The 22,334-nt window shown below is 43.3% G+C and overlaps 2 protein-coding genes across 3 annotated transcripts in view; one reads left to right on the plus strand and one right to left on the minus strand.

Moving 5' to 3' along the window:
* Positions 1-824: 824 nt before the first annotated feature.
* Positions 825-9,890, minus strand: LOC310863771 (pyruvate dehydrogenase [acetyl-transferring]-phosphatase 1, mitochondrial-like; the record flags this gene model as incomplete). Its single annotated transcript, XM_083772266.1, has 8 exons — positions 825-1,367; positions 2,877-3,133; positions 3,402-3,722; positions 5,001-5,101; positions 6,865-7,038; positions 7,299-7,387; positions 8,835-9,021; positions 9,720-9,890. The coding sequence occupies 8 exons, from the start codon at positions 9,888-9,890 to the stop codon at positions 1,090-1,092; spliced, it is 1,578 nt and encodes a 525-aa protein (XP_083628392.1). The 3' UTR covers positions 825-1,089.
* Positions 9,891-11,916: 2,026 nt separating this feature from the next.
* Positions 11,917-22,334, plus strand: part of LOC310862744 (cysteine desulfurase-like) — a 333,633-nt gene continuing 323,215 nt past the window's right edge. Inside the window, exons 1-13 of one of the 2 annotated variants that reach the window (XR_014569608.1) lie at positions 11,917-12,146; positions 13,389-13,465; positions 13,578-13,694; positions 14,111-14,194; positions 15,220-15,372; positions 15,931-16,024; positions 16,175-16,309; positions 16,787-16,944; positions 18,380-18,485; positions 19,152-19,233; positions 19,664-19,747; positions 20,010-20,099; positions 20,718-21,013. Coding sequence is in view for 1 of the 2 variants with exons in the window: in XM_083770813.1 (XP_083626939.1) it covers positions 12,062-12,146; positions 13,389-13,465; positions 13,578-13,694; positions 14,111-14,194; positions 15,220-15,372; positions 15,931-16,024; positions 16,175-16,309; positions 16,787-16,944; positions 18,380-18,485; positions 19,152-19,233; positions 19,664-19,747; positions 20,010-20,099; positions 20,718-20,781 (1,329 nt within the window). In the remaining variant the exon portion in view is untranslated. Of the gene's footprint in view, positions 12,147-13,388; positions 13,466-13,577; positions 13,695-14,110; positions 14,195-15,219; positions 15,373-15,930; positions 16,025-16,174; positions 16,310-16,786; positions 16,945-18,379; positions 18,486-19,151; positions 19,234-19,663; positions 19,748-20,009; positions 20,100-20,717; positions 21,927-22,334 lie in introns of those variants that run through there. The other variant, XM_083770813.1, reaches the window with a different exon arrangement.

Genomic DNA, 22,334 nt, shown 5'->3' on the forward strand with positions numbered 1-22,334 from the left:
CGACCTTGAAAGAGTTTGGATAACATGGGCAATGACAAACACCAAGCCATATTTTGTATGTCCGATGATCTCAGGAACATCACTGAAGATGTGTTCCTGTGCATCATCATAGGATGTATCTGTCAGTCCTCTTTGGAACTTCCCCGGGCCCCGGCTAATAAAACTTTAGTCCCACGGGCGTTTCCAGACAGGATGGGGTCATGGGGATGGAGATTGCTGAGAGCATGGCAGGTGTTCTGTGAACTGTCCATAGTCTTCTCATGAGTCATGATCTACATTTTGGTTACTTTTACAGCGGGATAAATTCCAGTATCTCAGTCATGAAAACAGTCTCTCCAGCGCTTGTAAACGAGAGCTAGTGGTGAGACAACCCTAGCCTGGTTAATAAACCAGACCGAATCAGCCGTTGGCAAAAAAAATTGCCTACCGGCGGATTTCGGTCTGGTTGAGGCTCAATTTTACGCCCATTTCCTACACACGAGAATGTGGGCGCCCAATAGGGACACGGTATGCAATATGGGCGGGCTTTGGTACAGTGACGTTCAATGCTTGAGACCTTTGACTGACAGTAGCTCTGACCAATTGTGTCAAAGAGAAAATGTTTCCCTGGAAATGAAATCCAAGCTGAGCCTCCCCAGACTAATATCCCGCGGATCCGTGCGATATTAGTCTGGTTTATTAACCAGGCTAAGACAACCCTGCATAGAAATGTAACACTTATTTCTAACATACCTAAAATATCACCTATAGTGTGTCTAGGTACATTGGGTCCATTAGAACTAGGGGTGTAACGATACAGTTGAGCAGATACGATACGCATCACGATACATGGTTGACCATAGTGGTTCATTAATGGCAATATGATATGATTTGATAACCTTAAGTCCCAATCCCCCGCTGGCGGAGGCAGCGGCTGTCCACCTCATGAACAGCTCTCAGCGGGTAAATGGGGCTTATCGATACAATTGATTATTTGCATTGCAAAACGATTCGATGCGATCCAAAGGCAATGGGAAATTTTGCCGTTTGCATATATCCATATAGTTGGATTGTTAGATCCAATTGGAACGATATGCTGTTACGCCGAGTCTATAACCAGTCGGGTTCATTGAGATGTATGACAGTGATGGTGATATCATCGCGGTACATCCTGGCAAGGTCCGGTGACAGGCGGAGCATCTTAGCGAGGCGTCTGGGCTCCACCCCTCCGTAGCCGTCGTCCCCCAGCGCGTGGCGCAGCAGGTGAGTCGCACTGTTCAAATCTGCTACCGTAGACAGGCCCCGCCCCTTCCGCTCCAACAGGAGCCTCTGCAGGCTGCCCAGGGTGGTCCCGGGGTTAGGAGAGAGAGGTCGCTGCCAGCGGAGCCCTGGGATGCAGAAAGACAACCTTGTATGTACCTCCAGGTTTCATCTTTTAATTAGTTATTTAATTAATTAAGGCCCCATTTGTCTTCATCTGACACTCATGCAAAAGTGGTGAACATTTTGAAAACATATTTTTTCCGGGGAAAAAGTAGGGATGCCAGTTTGTAGTACTATGGAGCACCGGAGTGGCCATTGAGAGAATAGAAAATATCTTGTGGCCTCTAAATAGTATTTTGTGGCATCAAATGAATATCTCCTTCCTGCTAATTAATTAAATTTGATGGAACGAGGTACTATTTCGTGGCCACAAGTGATTTATTTTCATTAATGTTGTAATAATCAAAACTAAAAAGTAACTAGAAAAAGTGCCATTCTGGGCACAGGTCTCCACCAGGATAGGAATGTAGGACATTGCAGCTTGCCTTCATCTGGTGGTTGGATAAAAGGGCAACAAAAGTAAACTAGGGAGTTGGCATACAAAGTTATCCACAGATCCGTGCAGTTAGAGGTAAAAACACTTTTCAGCCAGTTATAGCGCCACCTTGAGGCTGAGTTGAAATTATTCATGTGGCATTTCGTCCTCGTCTTAGTGGGAATGTGGGTGCACAATTTCACAGAAATCACGCGATGTGTTCATGATTTGCAGCATTTTGAAACTTGAAAACTTGAAATTTGAAACTGAGCACTCCTGTGAACTTTGGAAGCCAATCTTAACCAATCAGGATGGAGTCTGAGAAATCTGAAAGACCGGTTTCGTTGAATGGCTCTAGAGAGACTGTGTACCAATTTGCGTGATGTTTGGACAAAATCTGTAGGTGTACTGTGCAAAAACGGCCTCCTGGTGGCGCTATAACAGGCCGTTCTGGAAAGTTTGGGGCAGAGGTTCATCATTGGCATCCAGGGAGTGTGTGTGCAAAATTTGGCATCAACCGGGTTAACGGTGGCCGAGATTAGCTGCTCACGGACACACACACACACACACACGGACGGACGGACACACGGACGGACGGACGGAGTGCAAAACATACTCTCCCCCCATGCCTTCGGCCTGGTGGAGACAACTATAGTAACTATAAAGTTTACTTATAATAGTAGTGGAGTACACTTTGTACAATATTTGCCTCCGAGATGTAGTGGAGTAGACTATATAAGTAAAAAGTACCTAAAATTGGAAATACTCCAGTAAAGTAAGAAAAAAAGAAGACAAAAACACCTCAAAAGTGTACTTAAGTACAGTACACTTGATTACATGTATTTAGTTACTTTACACCACTGGATTAGACTGGCAGTGGCCAGTGATTACATGAGCGGCCCCCACCTTCACTTAATGTGGCCCACAGGTTAATATCAGAATACTGAGATATTATTGATTTCAGTTGTTACAATTCCAATCATGCAAACATGAACCGCTTTAATTACTTCAGACTATATGTATCTTAATGACTATAGTATTAAAATGTTATTGTCTTTTTTTTCGTGTCCAATGTATTTGGAATGGATTTAGCTCAGACCAGTGAGTTGTTCTCCGACCAGCTGCACTGCAGTGTGTCTGTGCATCAGGTCCCAGAGGCCGTCTGTGGCCATGATGAGGAACTTGTCCTGGGGTCTGAGGCGGTGTGTGGCCACCTCTGGGTGGGCCGTCAGGTACGGGGGGGTGTGGTAGTGCTGAGTCATCGTCCTGCGGAGTGCCATGTTCATCGCCGCGGCAACCACCTCGGGTCTTCTGCTCTCGTACATCCTACCCAGAGTCTCCTTGCTCCACTTAAACCTGGAGATTAGAAATTATGTCACTTCTTCATTATTATTATTTATTTATTTGACATAGTATACATTTTACATTACAGACTGAACCTGTCGATTACAATTATGCCTTTAGATTACAGATAAAACCTGTAGATTACAGATTAAATCTCTAGATTAAAGACTAAATCTCTAGATTATACAGATTAAATGTAAATGACAGATTACGCTGTACTTTGTATAGTGTATTCTACTCTGCTCTAACTGTATTATTCCTTTATATATAGTCATCAAACCTGACGTCTCCAAACGCCCTCAGTGGCATCAGCATGCCCAGCAGTCGGTCGTGTCGGACCACTGTTCGGCGCTCCGACCGCGGGTGTTCTCCCAGGACCCTGTGCAGCTCGTCGGGGTTGTGGGCGGTGTGGTCCTGGGTCAGCGGCAACGCCGACCAGCGTCCGTCGGACTCCTGGACCCCCAGCAGGGCCCGACTGTCCCCCAGGTTGGCCACGTGCAGGACCCCCTGAGAGAGGTGGGCCACGCAGGCCGTGCTGCCAGACAGCGCCACGCGGAGAGGAGAGGACAGGCTGTGACTGTCCCCCGGGCTCGGGACACGTCTGAGACAGAGGACAGACACACATTACCTGTATATTAAAGCACCACTTTTGAACCCATTCTGACCTGAGATCAGATTCATACGAGATTTCCGCCGGACACACGCTGGTCTGATTAAACCCATTCTGACCTGAGATCAGATTAAAAAACATTCAGTCGTTCTTCAATTTTTCAAAAATAGCAGACCTACAAGCTCGTATCGCGCCACTCGGTGGCGCGATATGAGCTTGTAGATCTGCTATTTTTAAATAGCTAAAGCATGACATGATGCTGACACCAAAATGGGTGCCCGGTCAGATTGGGTTAAAGCACCAATTTTTAAAGGCTTTTTCTGTCTTTATTTGAAAGTGTACACTAAGTAAGCTGACAGGTCGCTATAGGCCGGCCCAGGCCTAAAGGACAATTTTCAACCTGTCTTCATATAATTGGTCCTCACTATTGCATCGTAATATGGTATATCGTTTTTGTCTTATGGCTGTGTCTCATGAGGGCTGGAGGTCTGTGGACACTTCAGAATGTTGTCAATCAGTGACATCATTGATCGCCCTCGACCTGCGATGCCTATGGCATTACATCGTTACTGCAGCAATGTATGCAGATAGGTAACGATGTCTGAATACGCGTATCCGAAATGTTCTCTTGCAAGAGAAGGTTTATTTTGTGCAAATAATTTGCATTAATTTCATCAACCTATATGAATAAGGCATCATCACCAAAATACAAATTTCATGTGAAATAATTGCGATGCATTTCGTTCGTTCGCATCACTCCTGGAGTCCTTGTTTGTAACAACCTTAACAGTGTGGACAGTCTATCCTGATCAGATCTGAGAAACAAATTTGGATTTGTCTGCAGTCTGAAGAATATGTAATATATGGATGTGATCTCCTCCAGTGTCTGAACAGAAGTGGATCTGGTCTCTAGAACAGTATATATGCCAGTATAAATAGAACATTGAAGTTAACCTGGGTGAGCTGGTATTCCAGTATAAATAGAACATTGAAGTTAACCTGGGTGAGCTGGTATTCCAGTATAAATAGAACATTGAAGTTAACCTGGGTGAGCTGGTATTCCAGTCTAAATAGAACATTGAAGTTAACCTGGGTGAGCTGGTATTCCAGTCTAAATAGAACATTGAAGTTAACCTGGGTGAGCTGGTATTCCAGTATAAATAGAACATTGAAGTTAACCTGGGTGAGCTGGTATTCCAGTATAAATAGAACATTGAAGTTAACCTGGGTGAGCTGGTATTCCAGTATAAATAGAACATTGAAGTTAACCTGGGTGAGCTGGTGGCCAGGTCCAGTCGAGCCTCCATTGACAGGTCATTGTCCAGACGCATGAAGGCCTCCTCCAAAGCTGAGCTAACGTTTGACCCCTCCTACAACCAACCCACAATAAGAATAAGAGACACACTGAATTATGATGTCATCAGAACCAGGAAGCATAGGTGTGAAGGTGTTCTTTGATTTTAAGTTTTTATTAAATTGTCATAATTTAAATACATTATAATTATTTTATAATTCATTATAATGACTGTTATAATATAATATTAACTTATAAGTTACTAAGTGGTCATTGAGTGTTTTAAGTGAAACATTAACAATACAAAATCTTTCTGCCTGCCCTACACACGTCTAGGAACGTTATTTAAGGCACCCAATGACCATTTACATTTCTAGGAAGGGACCCATGGATCCCAAACTTAAAAAAATATTCTGAACAAACCACTCAAGCCCCATAAAACAGTGAAAATAGCAGATCTAGATCGTCTGTTGCATATTATGTAATAATATATTGACTTTAAAGTAGTGACATGTTGACACCTTTTAAGTGAAGTTAAGTTAAGTTTTAAGTGAAGTGAAGGGAAGGGAAAAAATTTACAATACAAAATCTTTCTGCCTACACGTCTAGGAACTTTATTTAAGGCACCAAATGACCATTTACATTTCTAGGATCATGGATCCCAAACTTTAAAAAATATTCTGAACAAACCCCTCAAGCCCAATAAAACAGTGAAAATAGCAGATCTAGATCATCTGTTGCATATTATGTAATAATATATTGACTTTAAAGTAGTGACATGTTGACACCTTCCAGACGGAAGACAGTTTGAGTGACATGATGCAATGACATCACAATGTCAGCATCACAACCATATCCATTAAAAAGACATGTCAAAGAAACATCATTAAGAAAAACAATACATATCGCTGCTTGTGGTAACTGTTGAAAATCACAACACATTGTCTGCTGTGTAGAGTGGAAGATTACTAGAACGTGCATGGACTGTGATTGCGCTGGCAATTCAGTTTACTATGAACAGTCATCGTCTTCCCTGATTGGCCTACCCAACTCATTGGCTGTGTGGATTTGTCAAACTTTGAGCTTCTGAACAAATAATAAGCAACAGCGCACCACACATCAAGACTCTACCTTTACAGAGCAAGACTTCAACTATATTACTGTGAGAAATGTTCTGCTCCATGCTGGATCTGAGTAGAGAAACAAAGAGATGGGCCTGGGATAATGCTGCTGTTGCTATTGAGCACAAGGTGTTCACCTTTGAATGGATCTACAATGACAACATTGACCTTTACCACAACACAGTGTCTTTACGCTGGATGTAGTTGGCTAGTTGCCCACAGTGACACCTGGAAGAGGAGAACGTCCCGTTGAGGTTCCCTCCATGTGCTTTGTCTACACAGCTGTGCTGATGCGATAAATCATCTACATCTTGGGAGGGATTCGTTGCTGCAATATGCTTTATGCATTTGATGTCAACACCCACAGATGGTTCAAACCCAACTCTAGAACAGTAGAACTTCAATGTGTGGAAGTTTTATCCAGAGAACTCCTGGAAGAAGGTTGAGTCCAAGGGGAAAGGCCCATCTCAGATGTATTGTAAGAGGCAGAGCTGTTGCATCCACCACCTCCTTGGAGAATTCAAGGACGCTGGTGACCTGTAGATCTTAGACTTAAGTCCTAGAATGAAGACGATGTGCAAGCTAGCAGTTATTCAGTACGGTGTGGAGCAGTTGGAACTTCGACACAATCAGATGGAACTGGCAGCCATGACTAACAACAACGAACTAAAAGAAAGTCCACAAAAAACAAACCAAACCAGTAGGCTATAATACTGACCGTGTCCAGCAGAGCGGTGGTGTCTTCCTGGGCTTCCTGCAGAAGGTCCTGCCAGAACATCCTCAGCCTGGAGGAGAACATCAGGGGTTGTTGACCTCCACACCTCTGCTCCTCCCTGGGCTGCTGGTGGAACTCTAACAGAGGAGGCACAGGCGTCGCCTCCTCCACTGCTGACTGCATGCACGCACGCACGCACGCACGCACATGCAAACACAATACAACCTCACTATTATCTCTAGTATAGCACAACCAAGGGTGCACATTGCTATGATTTGTCACAAACAAATGTATTGTGCCTGAGAAAGAAGTAATTTAGCAGGCAAATAAACTGTAAAAAAAGGGATGGATCTTCAGGTGCTATAGCAAATAACAAAGCTCACGCCATGCTAAGAAATAACTTCATGCTGTAAGTTGTGTGTGTGTGTGTGTCTCACCTCAATATCCTGCAGTGTCTTTAGCGGCAGCGTTGCCGTGGCGATGTAATAAAAGAGTCTGTGACTGACGGCCTTGGCGCAGGCAGCACCTAGACAGACAGACAGACAGAGGCCTTTATTGATTGAGATACTTCAGGCAGCATAGCAGTTTAAGTTACAGCTACAGATACAGTGCATTTAGAAATACAGTAAGACACATCCATATATAGGAAGAGTAACCTCATAAAAAGACACCAACAATTATTAACAAAGGTATACAGACGTAGTATACATAGTATACTGACTTCAAATGAGGAGGTCGTAGGGCGCTGGAAGGAACAATTTGAGGAACTCCTAAACCCAATAACATCAGACCCACCCTCCCTGACAGGAGCAGAGCCTGAGGATGATGGGGGATCGTCGTCAATCTCCCGGAAGGAAGTCACTGAGGTAGTTAAAGCAGCTCCACAGTGGCAAAGCTCCGGGGGTTGATGAGGTTCGTCCAGAAAGGCTGAAGGCTCTGGGTGTTGAGGGGCTGTCTTGGTTGATACGCCTTTTCAACATGGAATTCACGTGGAAGTCTGGGGCAGTGCCGAGGGAGTGGCAGACCGGTCCCATGATATTCATTCATCAGCCAACACTCCCCACTCACAGGTAGTTTGAGGTAGTAGGTTTTGACAGCAGGAATTGCCTGTCATAATTTGACCCCCAGTATCAGGATGTATTAGGATGTTGATATTCATTCATCAGGGGCGGTATTGCAGTCGCTGTGCCGCACTGTTTTGACGAAAAGAGAGTTGAGCCAGAAGGCAAAGCTCTCTGTCTACCGAGCAATCTTCGTTCCTACTCTCACCTATGGTCATGAAGTGTGGGTCATGACCGAAAGAATAAGGTCGCGAATACAAGCGGCCTAAATGAGTTTTCTTCGACGGGGGGCTGGCATCTCCCTTAGAGTTAGGGTGAGAAGTTCAGTCACACGAGAGAGACTCGGAGTAGAACTGCTGCTCCTTCGCCTGGAAAGGAGCCAGCTTAGGTGGTTCGGGCATCTGGTTAGGATGCCTCTTGGGCGTCTCCCTAGGGAGGTCCTCGACGGACGTCCCACTGGGAGGAGACCCCGGGGCAGACCAAGGCGCAGTTGGAAGAAACACATCGACTCACTGGCCTTGGAACGGCCTTGGAACGTCTCAGAATCCCCCAGGAGGAAGTCACTAATGTTGCTATGGAGAGGGAAGTCTGGAGCACTCTGGTGGAGCTGTTGCCCCCGCGACCTGACTACGGATAAGCGGTTGAAGATGGATGGATGGATGGATACAGCAATAATTGATAAAAAAAAAGTGAGGGGCGGTCTTATCATCATACATCATCTCATTCCGGCCAATTACAATTTGCGTCCTCACTTTCGTCTTCAATGTTTGTGTTTACACACTCAAAGCTGCAGGCCATTCATTGTCAATGGCATTCAATGTTTGTGTTAACACAATGTTTGTGTTTACACAAACCCTCAAAGCTGGACATAGGCTAGCAGCCCTCAAAAAACAAACAAAAAATTATACATGCCTGCATGTCCGTCAAACACCCCAAACAGCAGAGCGCCGCCCCCTACGCTCCTATGCCCGTCCACCAGGCAGGACGCACTGCTGCGACTGTCCTCACACGGCTGATTGGCTGACAACAGGTTGCTATGGAAACCCTGGGCGCCGTGGGAGGCTGGGCCTCTGGGGAAAGCGTGGCTGTACTCGTTGGCCTGACAACGGAATGATGGACAATCACAAAAACTATTTAGAATTTCAGACATTTAGCAGATTATCTTATTTAGAGTGACGTATAATAAGCAAGGTATGGTAATCACATAGAATGCAGAGACAGTAAACAGCGGTCTGAATTGACCCGTTGCAAGTCAGCGCAGTTTGGGGATTCTGTTACAAGTGCTTATTGCATTACGAATCATTGGTGTTGACTGGGCTTCAGGTAAGGGAGAAGCGTCTGGGACGTGTGGAGCGTTGTCCAGTGTGTTTCTCGTGTTTTAGGGAAGGGAGAAGAGACTGGGACGTGTGGAGTGTTGTCCAGGGTGTTTTATGGAAGGGAGAATACTAGAATGTGTTGAGCATTGTCCAGGGTGTTTTAGGGAAGGAAAAGGAAGAAGAGTCTAGGACGTGTGGAGCATTGTCCAGGGTGTTTTATGGAAGGTTCAGGCATAGTGTTAGGTTAGGGTTAGTTTTAGGCATAGTAAGTAAAATGTTAGGGTAGACGCAATACAAGGCGAAACACCTGGGAAAGAGGGAGTCTCGCCAGTCCCCTGAACAGGAGGGTTTGTAGGGTTGGATCAGGCTTTAAAGGTATGGGGGTGCCATGCCTTTGGTTGCCTTGTTGGCCAACATCAGTGTTTTGCGGGCAAAAGCTGGGAGCCAATGGAGGGAATGATTAATTAATTGATTTGCTGACCTTTAAGATGTGGTCGATTTGAGCTGTGCTCATCTGCTCCACCTCCTGCTTCGCCCTGTACTCCCTGTTCCCGCTGAATGCTGGGTAGTGTAGTTTGTGCAGGTGTCGGGGGGTGTGGTGATGACAGCGTCCCACAGTGAGACACGCCCTCAATGAACACACGGCACACATCAGGACCCCTGGAGCACTGACAGTAACAACCTACAGTAACAGTAGGATGTACATTGTACAGTAAAACTTTACGGTACAGCTAGCAGTAAACAATAACAAACACAGAACATAAAGATGATGCTTGGCTGATTTGCTCAGCGGTGCCGGTGATGCTCTAAGAATATTACAATTCTCACACACTGCACTCAATGTACACTGTACATATACACCAGTGGTTCTCAAAACATTTGCATGTCTCCCATGACTCCCATCTGAAAATGTTATGTGCCAGGAATCTCAGGAATACAAGATTGTTAAAATATTTCAACAACAATTGAAAATTCTCAAAACATTTTCAAGATTTGTGTTTTTAAAATATCCTACTTATAGGGTCGCTAAATGTGTTTTTGACGCTAACTCATTTTGCTCAGGACCCTGAGGATACCCGGCCACACTTGGCAGTCGTTACACTCTACATAATGATACACTCTACATACGATACACACAGCGGCAGTGGCCCCGGGTTAGAGCATCTGCTTGGGAACGGGGAGGTTCCCAGTATGACCCCGGTTCCCAGAGTTAGTGTCGAAGTGTCCTTGAGCAAGTGTGCTTTGGATAAAGGTGCTATATAAATGCACCATTTACACTCTGCATTTGCATACAATAAATACACTCTGCATACCATACACTCTGCATACGACACATACTGCGGTGTACACACACTGTATAGGACTCACCCTTCTGTCAGTAGATGTGTGTGTCCGTGTAATTTTCAGAGACACTTTGGAGGCAGGTTTTTCTCCAGATGTCTGTTTGTCTATCTGTCTGTAAATGTGTCTGTTCTGTGTGATCATGCTAACCCAGTTAAAGATGACCTTCGCCCCTCCAGTTCTAGGTAACTCTATAGATGAGTAATGTATGAAGAACACAAACTTATCTTTATAATAACTGGCTGCACCAGATAGCCTATGCATATACCGGTAGTATAATTTCCCGGTGTACCATCATTGTGAAAGAAAGAAACCAGCTTGTCCCTGGTGGTATGTAATTCTTTCATGTGATGATACGGCTGCAGCTCAGGCTGTATAGGGACCAAATAAGCAACATGCAGTACACTCATCTTGCAGAGAAGTATGACGCATGTTCTGAATGGACATTGTGTGTGTGTGTGTGTGTGTGTGTGTGCGCGCGCGCACGCGGACTGACCCAGATAAGGCTGACCTTTGACCTGGCTGCCAGTCACACATGGGATAGCCTCGGTACCCAGGCTTTGTGACATGAGCTTGGAGCTTGTGTCTGTTTATCCCTTTCTTATGTGTCTTATAAAATAAAATAATGTATAACTAATAATAAATGAATATACAAATATTGTACTTGTGACTCTACTACATTTCTAGCAAGGGAACCTTCTGGGCCCCAAACCTAACTCATCTGCAAAGAGAAAAGACAAAAACAGTATACATTATGAATGAACTTTACTTTATGTATACCTTATTATAATAATTATATTGATGGAATGCTGAACATTAGATGAATACATTCTATGACAGTTGCTGAAATAGTGGAAACATTTGCATCATCAACTTATACAACTTCAACTTGTATAAGTTGATGATGCAAATGTTTCCATTATTTCAGCAGAACCAAAACAGAGCCTTTAGCTCCGCCCCAAAACAACACAAACAAGCGGGCACAACCAATGAGAACAGAGAACGCAGTTCCGAGGGAGGTGTTTCCGGTCCTTGTGTAAGAGGAGTCAAGTGAAGTCAGCATGATCCAGCACAATAAATTCGCCTTCAAAGTAAAAGCGACGAACGCATGTTGCTGAACATTGAACAATATGTCACCAATAAACAAATAAACTGTATTCTGTAGTAAGTAAATTTATAATTTCAGACCTTTTAATTTTGTACTCTTGTAAGTACTCTTGTATTAGCGCCACTCGCTCTGCAAGTACGTAGTAATTGGTTTATTTTGAAGGTTCGGAGCGGACCTATGCAGTCATTGCAGTGTCAATGTGGTTGACTTGACACAATGTTTTGACGTTTAATTCCTCCTGAACCACATTGAGAAGAGCTCCACATTCACAACACAACGACATTATAGCGTTAGAAGAACGTTACATTACAGCTTCCTCGTCTTTGTGCTCAACCTGTATCGTTGTTTATTTAATAGTTTGTTTGTTTGTTGTGATGTTGTCTCCGGGGAGGACACTGCTGTCCTCTGTCAGGAGGTTCTCTGTCCACTCAGTCAGATATGGACCAACGCAACACAAAGGTAACGCAATTCAATCATCAATTAATAATCAATAATAATGAACGTTTCTGCTCATTGAGTGGTTGTTTTAAAGACTTTCTCGTGTCCTGGTTACAAATGTATTTCTATTGCACGTTTCAATGTTGGCTGCTTTCGCTTTCGTTAACATAATATGATGTTAGAAAACAGATACGTAAGACTGTAGCAGTGTGGTTATCAAACCTTTTCATGTCAACGACCCCCAAGTTGCCCCAAGTTCATATCTGTTTGTTCGCGTACTGCCGTACTCCCATCTGAAGTGAGAACATGTTTAAGGACATTAGCCTATATTACAAACACAAAAAAACATTATTATTATCATAATTATTTTTAATAGCAGATCAAAGCTCACAACGCATCACACGCGTTGTGAGCATCTGCAGCTCACACACGACAAGAGGTATTAATCCTTGGAGAGATATTGGGGACTTATGTATGAGCTTCTGGCAGTACTACATGTCAGCCAATAGGTGTCCTACTGACACCAGGGTCTATAATGGTCTCTCAATGGAAGAGTAGAGTAGTAGACCTAGTCCAGCCTATTCTATTTGGATTGCAGCTTTGAGTAAAGGATTGAGTAACAGTTAGATTCCTTGAATGGTACAGCAGTTACTGTTAGAATGACATCTAATCTAATTATTAACATAATGGTTACTTGGACTGTTGTGAAACTTGCTGATTACATTCATGCTGCCTGGATTCAGAAGAATACTGAAAGTGCCACCCACAAGATCATGTCTCATAACAATGGCATTATACATTTGTTTTGGTGACCCCACGATGACCTGTCCCCTTGTGTGTGTGTGTGTGTGTGTGTGTGTGTGTGTGTGTGTGTGTGTGTGTGTGTGTGTGTGTGTGTGTGTGTGCAAAAATAATAATTTAGAAAATTGCGTGGCATTGTGAGCTTGTACATCTGCTTTTTTCCCGATATTTATCTGTGGTAGAGTCAAACAAAATGTAATGCCTCAACTCCTACATTCCAAGCGCTTAATCGGGTGTGTGTTGGTGGGGGGGGGGGGTCACCAGTTCAAATATTTTGGGGGTCAACTCATTTTCGTGCTACCCTCAGGCCAACGTTTACAACTTTACAGAGCTTTACAGAACCGTAGACACACATTTTCAAATCCTGGTACATTTTAGTGATGTGTCTGTGTGTTTATGCACAGCTGTGATGATGAGAGAGTTGTGATGATGATGATATTATTATTGCTATTCATTGTCCAGAGGTGATAAAGAGTCGTGACCTTGAGAGAGATGAACTTCGACCTCTCTACATGGACTTCCAGGCCACCACCCCCATGGTAACGGTCACTGTCACTCTAATGGCTTATACATGCTGCTATGATGCTCTTTGTTTTCATTTAAGTTGGTGTGTGCGTGCGTGTGCGTGTGCGTGTGCGTGCGTGAATGCAGGACCCCAGAGTGCTGGATGCAATGTTGCCCTACCAGGTGAATTACTATGGCAACCCTCACTCCAGGACACACGCCTACGGCTGGGAGAGTGAGAGCGCTATGGAGAAAGCAAGGAAGGTACTAGTCTACACACACTAACCTTTATTACATTAAATTGATGTGATAAACGTCAACATGTTTTGTGCTTGCTGCGTCTATTTTTGGCAGAGAGACAGAGTGAGAGCTGTTCCTTATTATTAGCTGATTAATTACAAAGTCAGCATTGTACCACAATGTATACTAAAGAGCTTAAGTTGTTAATGTATCTGTATACTGTTTATGATATTATGTATATTTATATTGTTGATAATGTTTCCAGAAGATGTTCCATCTTGTGTGATGGAATGTAAACGTGTGTGTGTGTGTGTGTGTGTGTGTGTGTGTGTGTGTGTGTGTGTGTGTGTGTGTGTGTGTGTGTGTGTGTGTGTGTGTGTGTGTGTGTGTGCGTGTGCGTGTGCGTGTGCGTGCGTGTGCGTGCGTGCGCGCACATGTAGCAAGTAGCAGATCTCATTGGAGCAGATCCCAGAGAAATCATCTTCACCAGTGGAGCCACAGAGTCCAATAACCTGTCAATCAAAGTAAGACTCCTTCTGAGATCTTGTAGTTCTGGAATTTTTGGGCACGTGACACCATTGTATGATGATCAGAGCCAGTGAGAGCTGCTTCACAGTACGAAATGCATTTTAAAGACAGTTTCAATGTACCGGTAGTTTATAAGTATATTACTTAAGAGTAAGCATTGCAAAGCAGAATGCCCGCAAAACTCCAGATTAAACAGAAGTCTCAAGTGCACGGCTCAACAATGTTGTGACGTTTTATATACCTGTCCACAGACAGAGCACGTTTCGTTCAACCTAAGCTAATACTAGTAACTACAGCCTATCTACCCCATAGTAGTAAATATGTATAGTTTATATGTATAGTGTATGTATAGTTTCATTATATAGATATTCCACTGTTACTTTCTTAGCTTACGCATGTTTCATGATAAATGCTTTTATGTGATGTATTCCCATGCTTTTGTTCTTGCTTAAATGTAAGTCGCTCTGGATTAAGAGCGTCTGCTAAATGCCTAAATTGTAAATTGTAATTGTAAATTGTAGAAAGGTAGCATGCTGAAATAGAAGCCATTGTTCTTAAATGACCAAAGTTGCCTATGGATGATGTCACATCATATTACTAGAAAACAGTTCCGTACAGTAGCAAATTCCCTGATTCATTCCAGTCCAGGTTTCAATGTGTTGTTATAGCAACCACAGATAGCACCTCTGTGTGAACCTAGAATGATCTGTCCCTTCCTCATGCAAAACCTTTTACTATTAAATTAGCAAAAAGAAAAGTACTAGCACAAATACCTGCATAAAGCTTATCATGTTGAAGTTTCAACTAGATTTCTTGCACAAAGTATGTGGAAGTAGTTAGATGCCAAGAAATAGACTTTAGAGAACTATTATGTGCTCGCATTAGTGCATTAAGCATTATTGAGGACCAATTATACTGATGTCAGCTGACTGGTTGCGAAAATGCTCGTAATTATTTGGATTCTAGTTGTTCTCATCTCTTCCTCTCTCCTGTGGTGTCTTCCCATGATGCTTTGGGACAGGGTGTGGCGAGGTTCTACAAGGCTAAGAAGCGTCATGTGATCACCACCCAGACGGAACATAAGTGTGTTCTGGACTCCTGTCGGGTTCTGGAGTCTGAGGGATTCAGAGTCACTTATTTACCTGTTCAGACCAACGGCCTGGTGGACATGAAGGTACTCGCATGCGCGCACACACACACACACACACACACACACACACACACATGCACACCTATGAACACACATGTTTGTGCAAGCACACAAAGTCTTAAATATAAATACAATACAATAAAAATATAACCAGTACAATACAAATTGGTATAAGACCAGTGGTTCTCAAACTCATCAATTTCAAATTCCACAACTCTGACAGTGTGCAAAGTAGGGGTCCTGTTGGTTCCATTTGTACATTTGGTCACTCAGTTACAGACATGTAAGGGTCCAATTGGAACCCCCTAAATGAACCCTGAGGGTTGCTGGACGCCACTTTGAGGACAACTGCTTTAGAATAATTTTTAATAATTTCAGTCACCAGAAGCATGGACGTGTGTTTTCAATGAGTCTAACATTTATTAGGACTAATATCAGTCACCAGAAGCAGGGACATGTGTTTTCAATTAATCTAACATTTATTTGAACGACAATATAGGACTTCTTTAAACGTGTGTGTGTGTGTGTGTGTGTGTGTGTGTGTGTGTGTGTGTGTGTGTGTGTGCGTGTGTGTGCGTGCAGCTCCTGGAGGAGTGTATGACTCCAGACACCTCTCTGGTGTCGGTGATGACAGTCAACAACGAGATCGGAGTCCTACAACCCATCAAGGATATAGGTAACCATGGCAACGCATCATCAACATGATGACAACAATAACACACATTTTGTAACACAATTATATGATTACATTTCCAGTTACCAACTTTTAACCCCACTTTTTTTCCACCACGTTCTGTTTGTTTCCTCTCCTCTCCTGTGTTCTCAGGTCAGCTGTGTCGCAGTAAAGGAGTGTATTTACATACTGATGCAGCTCAGGCTGTAGGGAAAGTTCCCATCGACGTCACTGACTGGAAGGTGGACCTCATGTCCATCAGTGGACACAAGATCTACGGCCCTAAAGGTTGCTTTAACACACACACACACACACACACACACACACACACACACACACACACACACACACACACACACACACACACACACACACACACACACACACACAAACACAAACTGATCAAGGAATAAGCCAACAGAGAAATATGATGCTCCACCTCAGGCTACCTTGAGTAGTCAAACAGACTATTGATGGAGATAGAAAACCAATGCTCATGAAGAAACATTTCGTTTTTAATGCCTGGCCATGTAATGTCCCCTTCAGCGTGCTGTTGATGAGGGGAAAAGGCTTAACTCACTTCAAGGCATATCCAATAATGCTAATGCTAAAGGCATATCCAATAATGCTAACGCATAAAGTATAGGGTTAAAGTGGTTACACTGAATTTGATGCTATATTAACCTACCCCACTTTGAGGACCACTGCCATACATTACTACCCCTGCTATCACAACAACGGTTCCTCCTACTACGTTTGTTTCAGGTGTAGGAGCTCTTTTCGTGCGTCGCAGACCCAGGGTGCGCTTGGAGCCCTTGCAGAGCGGCGGTGGCCAGGAGAGAGGCCTACGCTCTGGGACTGTCCCCACCCCTCTGGCTGTAGGCTTTGGAGCTGCCTGTGAGGTGGCCATGCAGGAGATGGAGGTTAGGAAAACTAACACACTCAAACTCAACGGGTTCCTGTCTTGAAAGGTAAATACCCCAAAAGACGTTACCATCAGTGGCTCATCCTCCTTCCTATCGTATATGTTATTGAAATAAGAGAAATACATTTGGTATTTGCAGTTTTCTGGTTTATCAACCAATTTAAAGGCTGGGGCACCAATAGCTGAGGAGAGACTGGGAAACAAGCGTTCCCATGTTCAGTTCCTGGCCCTGGCTATGTGTTGAGGTGACACATAGAAGATAAGATCAGAAACCCAAAAATAGATTAGATTAGATTAGATTATATGTCTTTATTATCCACAAGGGAAAATTGTTTTGCTCAGGTCAATGCATACATTCAGGACAATACATACAGGACAATAAATAATTTTACAAATACAATAAAACACCCAGCAAAGTACTAGTAAAATTATTCTAAAAATGTAAAAACTATTTAAAAGAAAGCAAAGTCTCTCTCCACACCATGAAACACTCATAATGTGTGTGTGCGTGCAGCCGTGCATGTCTATTATCAGCGCTCAGTCCAGTTCATCTGCCTTTGTGTGTGTGTGTGTGTGTGTGTGCGCGCGCACGCCGGGGGCACTGGCAAGCAGGTCCAGTTGAGGAGAATCAGGTATTGGGGGTTTGTGTTTGTTAAGGAGCCTAATGGCAGAGGGGATGAAACTGGCACTGCCCTTTGCCTTCTTGAATCTCGATGCAGTGTATCTCCTACCCGAGGGCAGGACCTTGAAGCAGGTTGTGTCTCTCGCAATCTTTCCTGCTTTCTTCACTGTCCTCTGGTCGTAGAGATGCTGAAGGGCAGAGCACTGCATCCCACAGAGTTTAGACCCCACGTGGGTTACCCTCCGCAGCTTAGCCTTGTTGGACTCTGAGAGCCCTCCATACCAAGCCAGGAAAGAAAAGGTAAGGAGGCTCTCTCTCTATATGGCAGATGTAAAAGCTGCGGAGCATAGGGGGGCAACATCCATGTAATTCAGCGCAGTCTCCGTAGGAGGTAGGTCCGCTGCTGGCACTTTGCGAAGATGGCCTGTGTGTTGTCGTTAAAGGCCAACCCACTGTCAATAGTGGTCCCGAGATACTTGTAGCTGCCGACCCTTTCCACCACCTCCCCACCGAGTGTCAGCTGCGGAATAGGGTTGAGGTCGTCCCTCCTCCGGGGGGTTATGAGGAGCTCCTTGGTCTTCTTCACATTCAGCTGAAGGTAGTGCTCCTCACACCACTGGTGAAGCTTCTTTGCTTCCTCCTCAAAGTGAGCAGGGCTGTTTGAGGTGTTGACCAGAGCAGTATCGTCTGCGAACTTCACGGCCATTGATCCCAGGCTATCCTTACACTAATATGAAGATTGTGTGACAAATTATGCTGTATTACTACTATAATTGGAGGTGTGTTTGTGCGTGTGTGCGTGTGCATGTAGTATGATCATCACAGAATCTCGATGCTCGCCAACCGTTTGATCCAGAAGCTCATGTCTGGACTCCCTGATGTCATCATGAATGGAGACCCAGAACACCGATACCCCGGTACACACACACACACACACACACACTCTCACACACACACACACACACACACACACACACACACACACACACACACAGTTGTCCATTATAAACACTCAACTTCAGAATATATAACAACGAGGTACAACTTCTGGTGGAATGAGCAACACAGCTAACCATGTGGGTAGCGACCCCAAAACATTCGACACAATCCCCTGCAATATTCTTCTGTTGCTACAGTATAGACCAATTTAAGAGTTGTTTACTAAATGTATGAGGGTTACCTGTGTTTCTCATTCCAAGAATGCAAGATCCTTACAAGTTGTACCTCATTGTAAAGCTGACTATTCAGTCTTACCAATGATATAAAATACAATACAAATTGGTATTTGTGATGGGGATAAATAATTAACTGAAATGATGTTGCTTGTATGTATGCTTTTTTTTAAGGTTACGGTTCTTTCCTTAATTGTGTTAAGCTGATGTTGCTACTGTTGAGGCTTCTTCTTATCTTAGGGGCCGTGGACACACAGCCCTAGTCTTTATTATTGTTGTTGTTGCACAGTATTCTGACAACCTCACACACTTGAATGTAGCTGCTTACTGACAAAAACATTCTAGATTCTTGACTGTGTGTGTGTGTGTGTGTGTGTGTGTGTGTGTGTGTGTGTGTGTGCGTACACACAGGTTGTGTAAATCTGTCCTTTGCCTACGTAGAGGGGGAGAGTTTGTTGATGGCTCTGAAGGATGTCGCACTTTCATCAGGAAGGTTAGAGACACACACACACACACACACACACACACACACACACACACACAGACTGGGTTCGGATCAGGGAAGCCAGCCAGGGAGGGTTGTATTTATCGCTGTGCTAGCGACTCCTGTGGTCTGGGGTATCTCCTGTCGGCAGGGGTGTTGCAAAGGGAGGAGTAGGATAGAGGCTCTGTGTCCTCTGAGGAATTAATTGACATAACTACTACATTGGGAGAAAACGGGTGGAAATATGAATTACTAAGTGTGTGTGTGTGTGTGTGTGTGTGTGTGTGTGTGTGTGTGTGTGTGTGTGTGTGTGTGTGTGTGTGTGTGTGTGTGTGTGTGTGTGTGTGTGTGTGTGTGTGTGTGTGTGTGTGTGTGTGTGTGTGTGTGTGTGTGTGTGTGTGTGTGTGTGTGTGTGTGTGTGTGTGTGTGTGTGTGACAGTGCGTGTACGTCTGCATCATTAGAACCGTCTTATGTGCTCAGAGCGATCGGTGCAGATGAGGACTTGGCACACTCCTCTATCAGGTACAACTTTTATATTCATCATTTTGTATTATACTTTATTATTATTATATGATATTGTATTACATACTAATGTATGACATTACATTACCTTATATTATGATCTATTATATGCCTGAGTCAAGTGTGACACCAAGTGGTTACATCTGGCATTACAGGTCTGGTCTAATGCTTGTGTCATGCTTAGAAATTGTAGTAGACTCAACTGTGTGTGTGTCTGTGTGTGTGTGTGTGTGTGTGTGTGTGTGTGTACGTGTGAGCGTAGGTTTGGTATTGGCAGGTTCACTACTGAAGAGGAAGTGGATTACACTGCAGGCAAATGCATTGAACAAGTTCAAAGACTGAGAGAGATGAGGTATGTCTGTCTGCCTCAGGGGTTATTGGCATGCTGGCTTGTGGTGGACATTGTTGACATTTTTCTTTTGCCATGGACATGCAAAATAATTGAGTGGACAATAATATTACCAGAAACACTTAAATATATAGCCCTGAATGACCATTACAGGTCTGTAACTCTGAGAGTGAACCTGTTATGGAGGTCCTTGAAAATAAAAAGGTTTGATAAACCACTGGTACCAGTGGACTCCTAATGTGCCATACATCATGCCATAGTAAATCAGTGTCATCATCTGAAGAAAAGTAGTCTTGACATTCAGTAATGGGGTCTTCAAAATGAGAACATCATAGGCTAATGTTATGGAAAAACTCTAGGAAAACTTAGTTTGGTGCTCTTTCATGTCCAGGACCCCGAAAAAATGTATTTGGCTGCGGACACCCATCTGAAAATGGCTTGTTCCAGGGACCCCCAGAAGAAAAATGTTCGCTTTAAAAAAACATTTAGTTTATCAAATATACAAGCTCATAGCGGGTCAATTTGTGCAGATATTTATAGAATCAACCTCTGATCTTAATGAGTTGACATAAATATTATCTGTGTTGTCTCTCCTCTCCTCTGTCTGTCTCTTTCTGTCAGTCCTCTGTGGGAGATGGTTCAAGAAGGAGTCGACATCAAAAGCATCAAATGGACGCAGCACTAGTCTCCGCCCTCCTCTTCAGCCAATCCTCATGAAAAAGAAATACTTCATTCCTCTCCACAAACACGCACAACTTCCTCTCCACAAACACGCACAACTGAAGAAAGTGTTTCTTTTTGACCCTGAGTTATTAGGATACTAGCCTCAACGGGATCTCTTCTCATCTACTGACGTCTGGTTATTGTTTGGCTGATTGCCCAGCCCCTGAGATCTACATTCAGTGAATGGACTCTCTGTTAGAACTCAGTATTTGCTGTAGGGCTGTCAATGAATAATCGTTCAAAACTATAGTCAAATATAAAAACAAAAACAAATAAAACGTTCTTACAAGACTGGGCCTCACAGACGGGCTATCTGTTTGCAGTGCAGAAGTGCAGAGTAACTTTAATTGGTCCAAATGATAACGTAGGTCAAGCTGAAACAGGCGATCGCTTTGGTTATGATGGCAGACAAGTTCACAACCAGACCAAACAAATTATCTAAAAACCCTGCTTGGAATTGTCTCTCAAGGGTAAAACTCCCTCATTGTTACATTATGTTATGTTATGTTATGATCAGTCTGGCTGAACTAATTGGTTACAATTTCCTGTTTTATGTCAAGGTAAAGATTTTTTTCAAAGCTTGTCTGTTCTCCATAAATTACTATATTACTTAACATCAGTCATTCATGTCATCTCGCAAGAGCGTGTTTCTCAGCACCAACCATGGCACAGAGAGAGAGAGACATGCAGTCTTTAAGTGGACGTTTAAGGCACACTATTTTATATTAAAAATAGATGTTTTGGAAATTTTTGTTTTGTTTGTTTTGTTTTTATAACAATTATTTGAACGTATTTTTTCCTGTTTTGACAGCCCTTCTGTTTTGTTACCCCCTGTCACTATGCACCAGTGTGTACCAGTACATGCCACTGCATGCCATGTTTCTTTATTGCAATACTTACACAGTTTATTAATTCACTTTGCTCCAACTGTAGTTCTGAGCTGCCATTGTTAATACACGGGGCTAGTACTGCTAGACACAATACTAGTGGTGTAAGACAGTGCTACAGCACTGAAACATAATGACTCTCTTCCATCCTGTTTGTATTCCAGTTTGAAACGGGATCAGGACACAGCTTTCACATAAAATGCAACTCTATAACTGTCAATGTGTGTTTGTGTCATTATTGTAAGATAAACATTTGTTTAAGTCAATAAAGTGGACAATACAGTATAATTTCTCTAAAATAAGAACTAAATTGGGTTATATTCTGCCAATGCCAAGCTGGTTATTCATAATTTAATCAAATTTGAACTGTTTTGTGTATTTTTACTCTTGCTCTGTTGTGTTTCAACATTGTTGTTTTATAGAAAATACTGTATATTGTCCAGTTTGTTTGGTCCTAAATAGCACTAAAAGTAGTTATTTGGCTCTTACTCATATAAGAACTTATTTTGGAATGATATTACACCATTATTAGTCTTCTCTGCTCTCACCATCACAGTGCCTTAATGTGACCATGTGTATATCAAATCAAATGTATTTATATAGCACATTTAAAAAAAACTCATTGCAC

Source organism: Protomyctophum parallelum (genome assembly GCF_964188405.1).
Source record: "Protomyctophum parallelum genome assembly, chromosome: 8".
NCBI classification, from domain to species: Eukaryota; Metazoa; Chordata; class Actinopteri; order Myctophiformes; family Myctophidae; genus Protomyctophum; species Protomyctophum parallelum.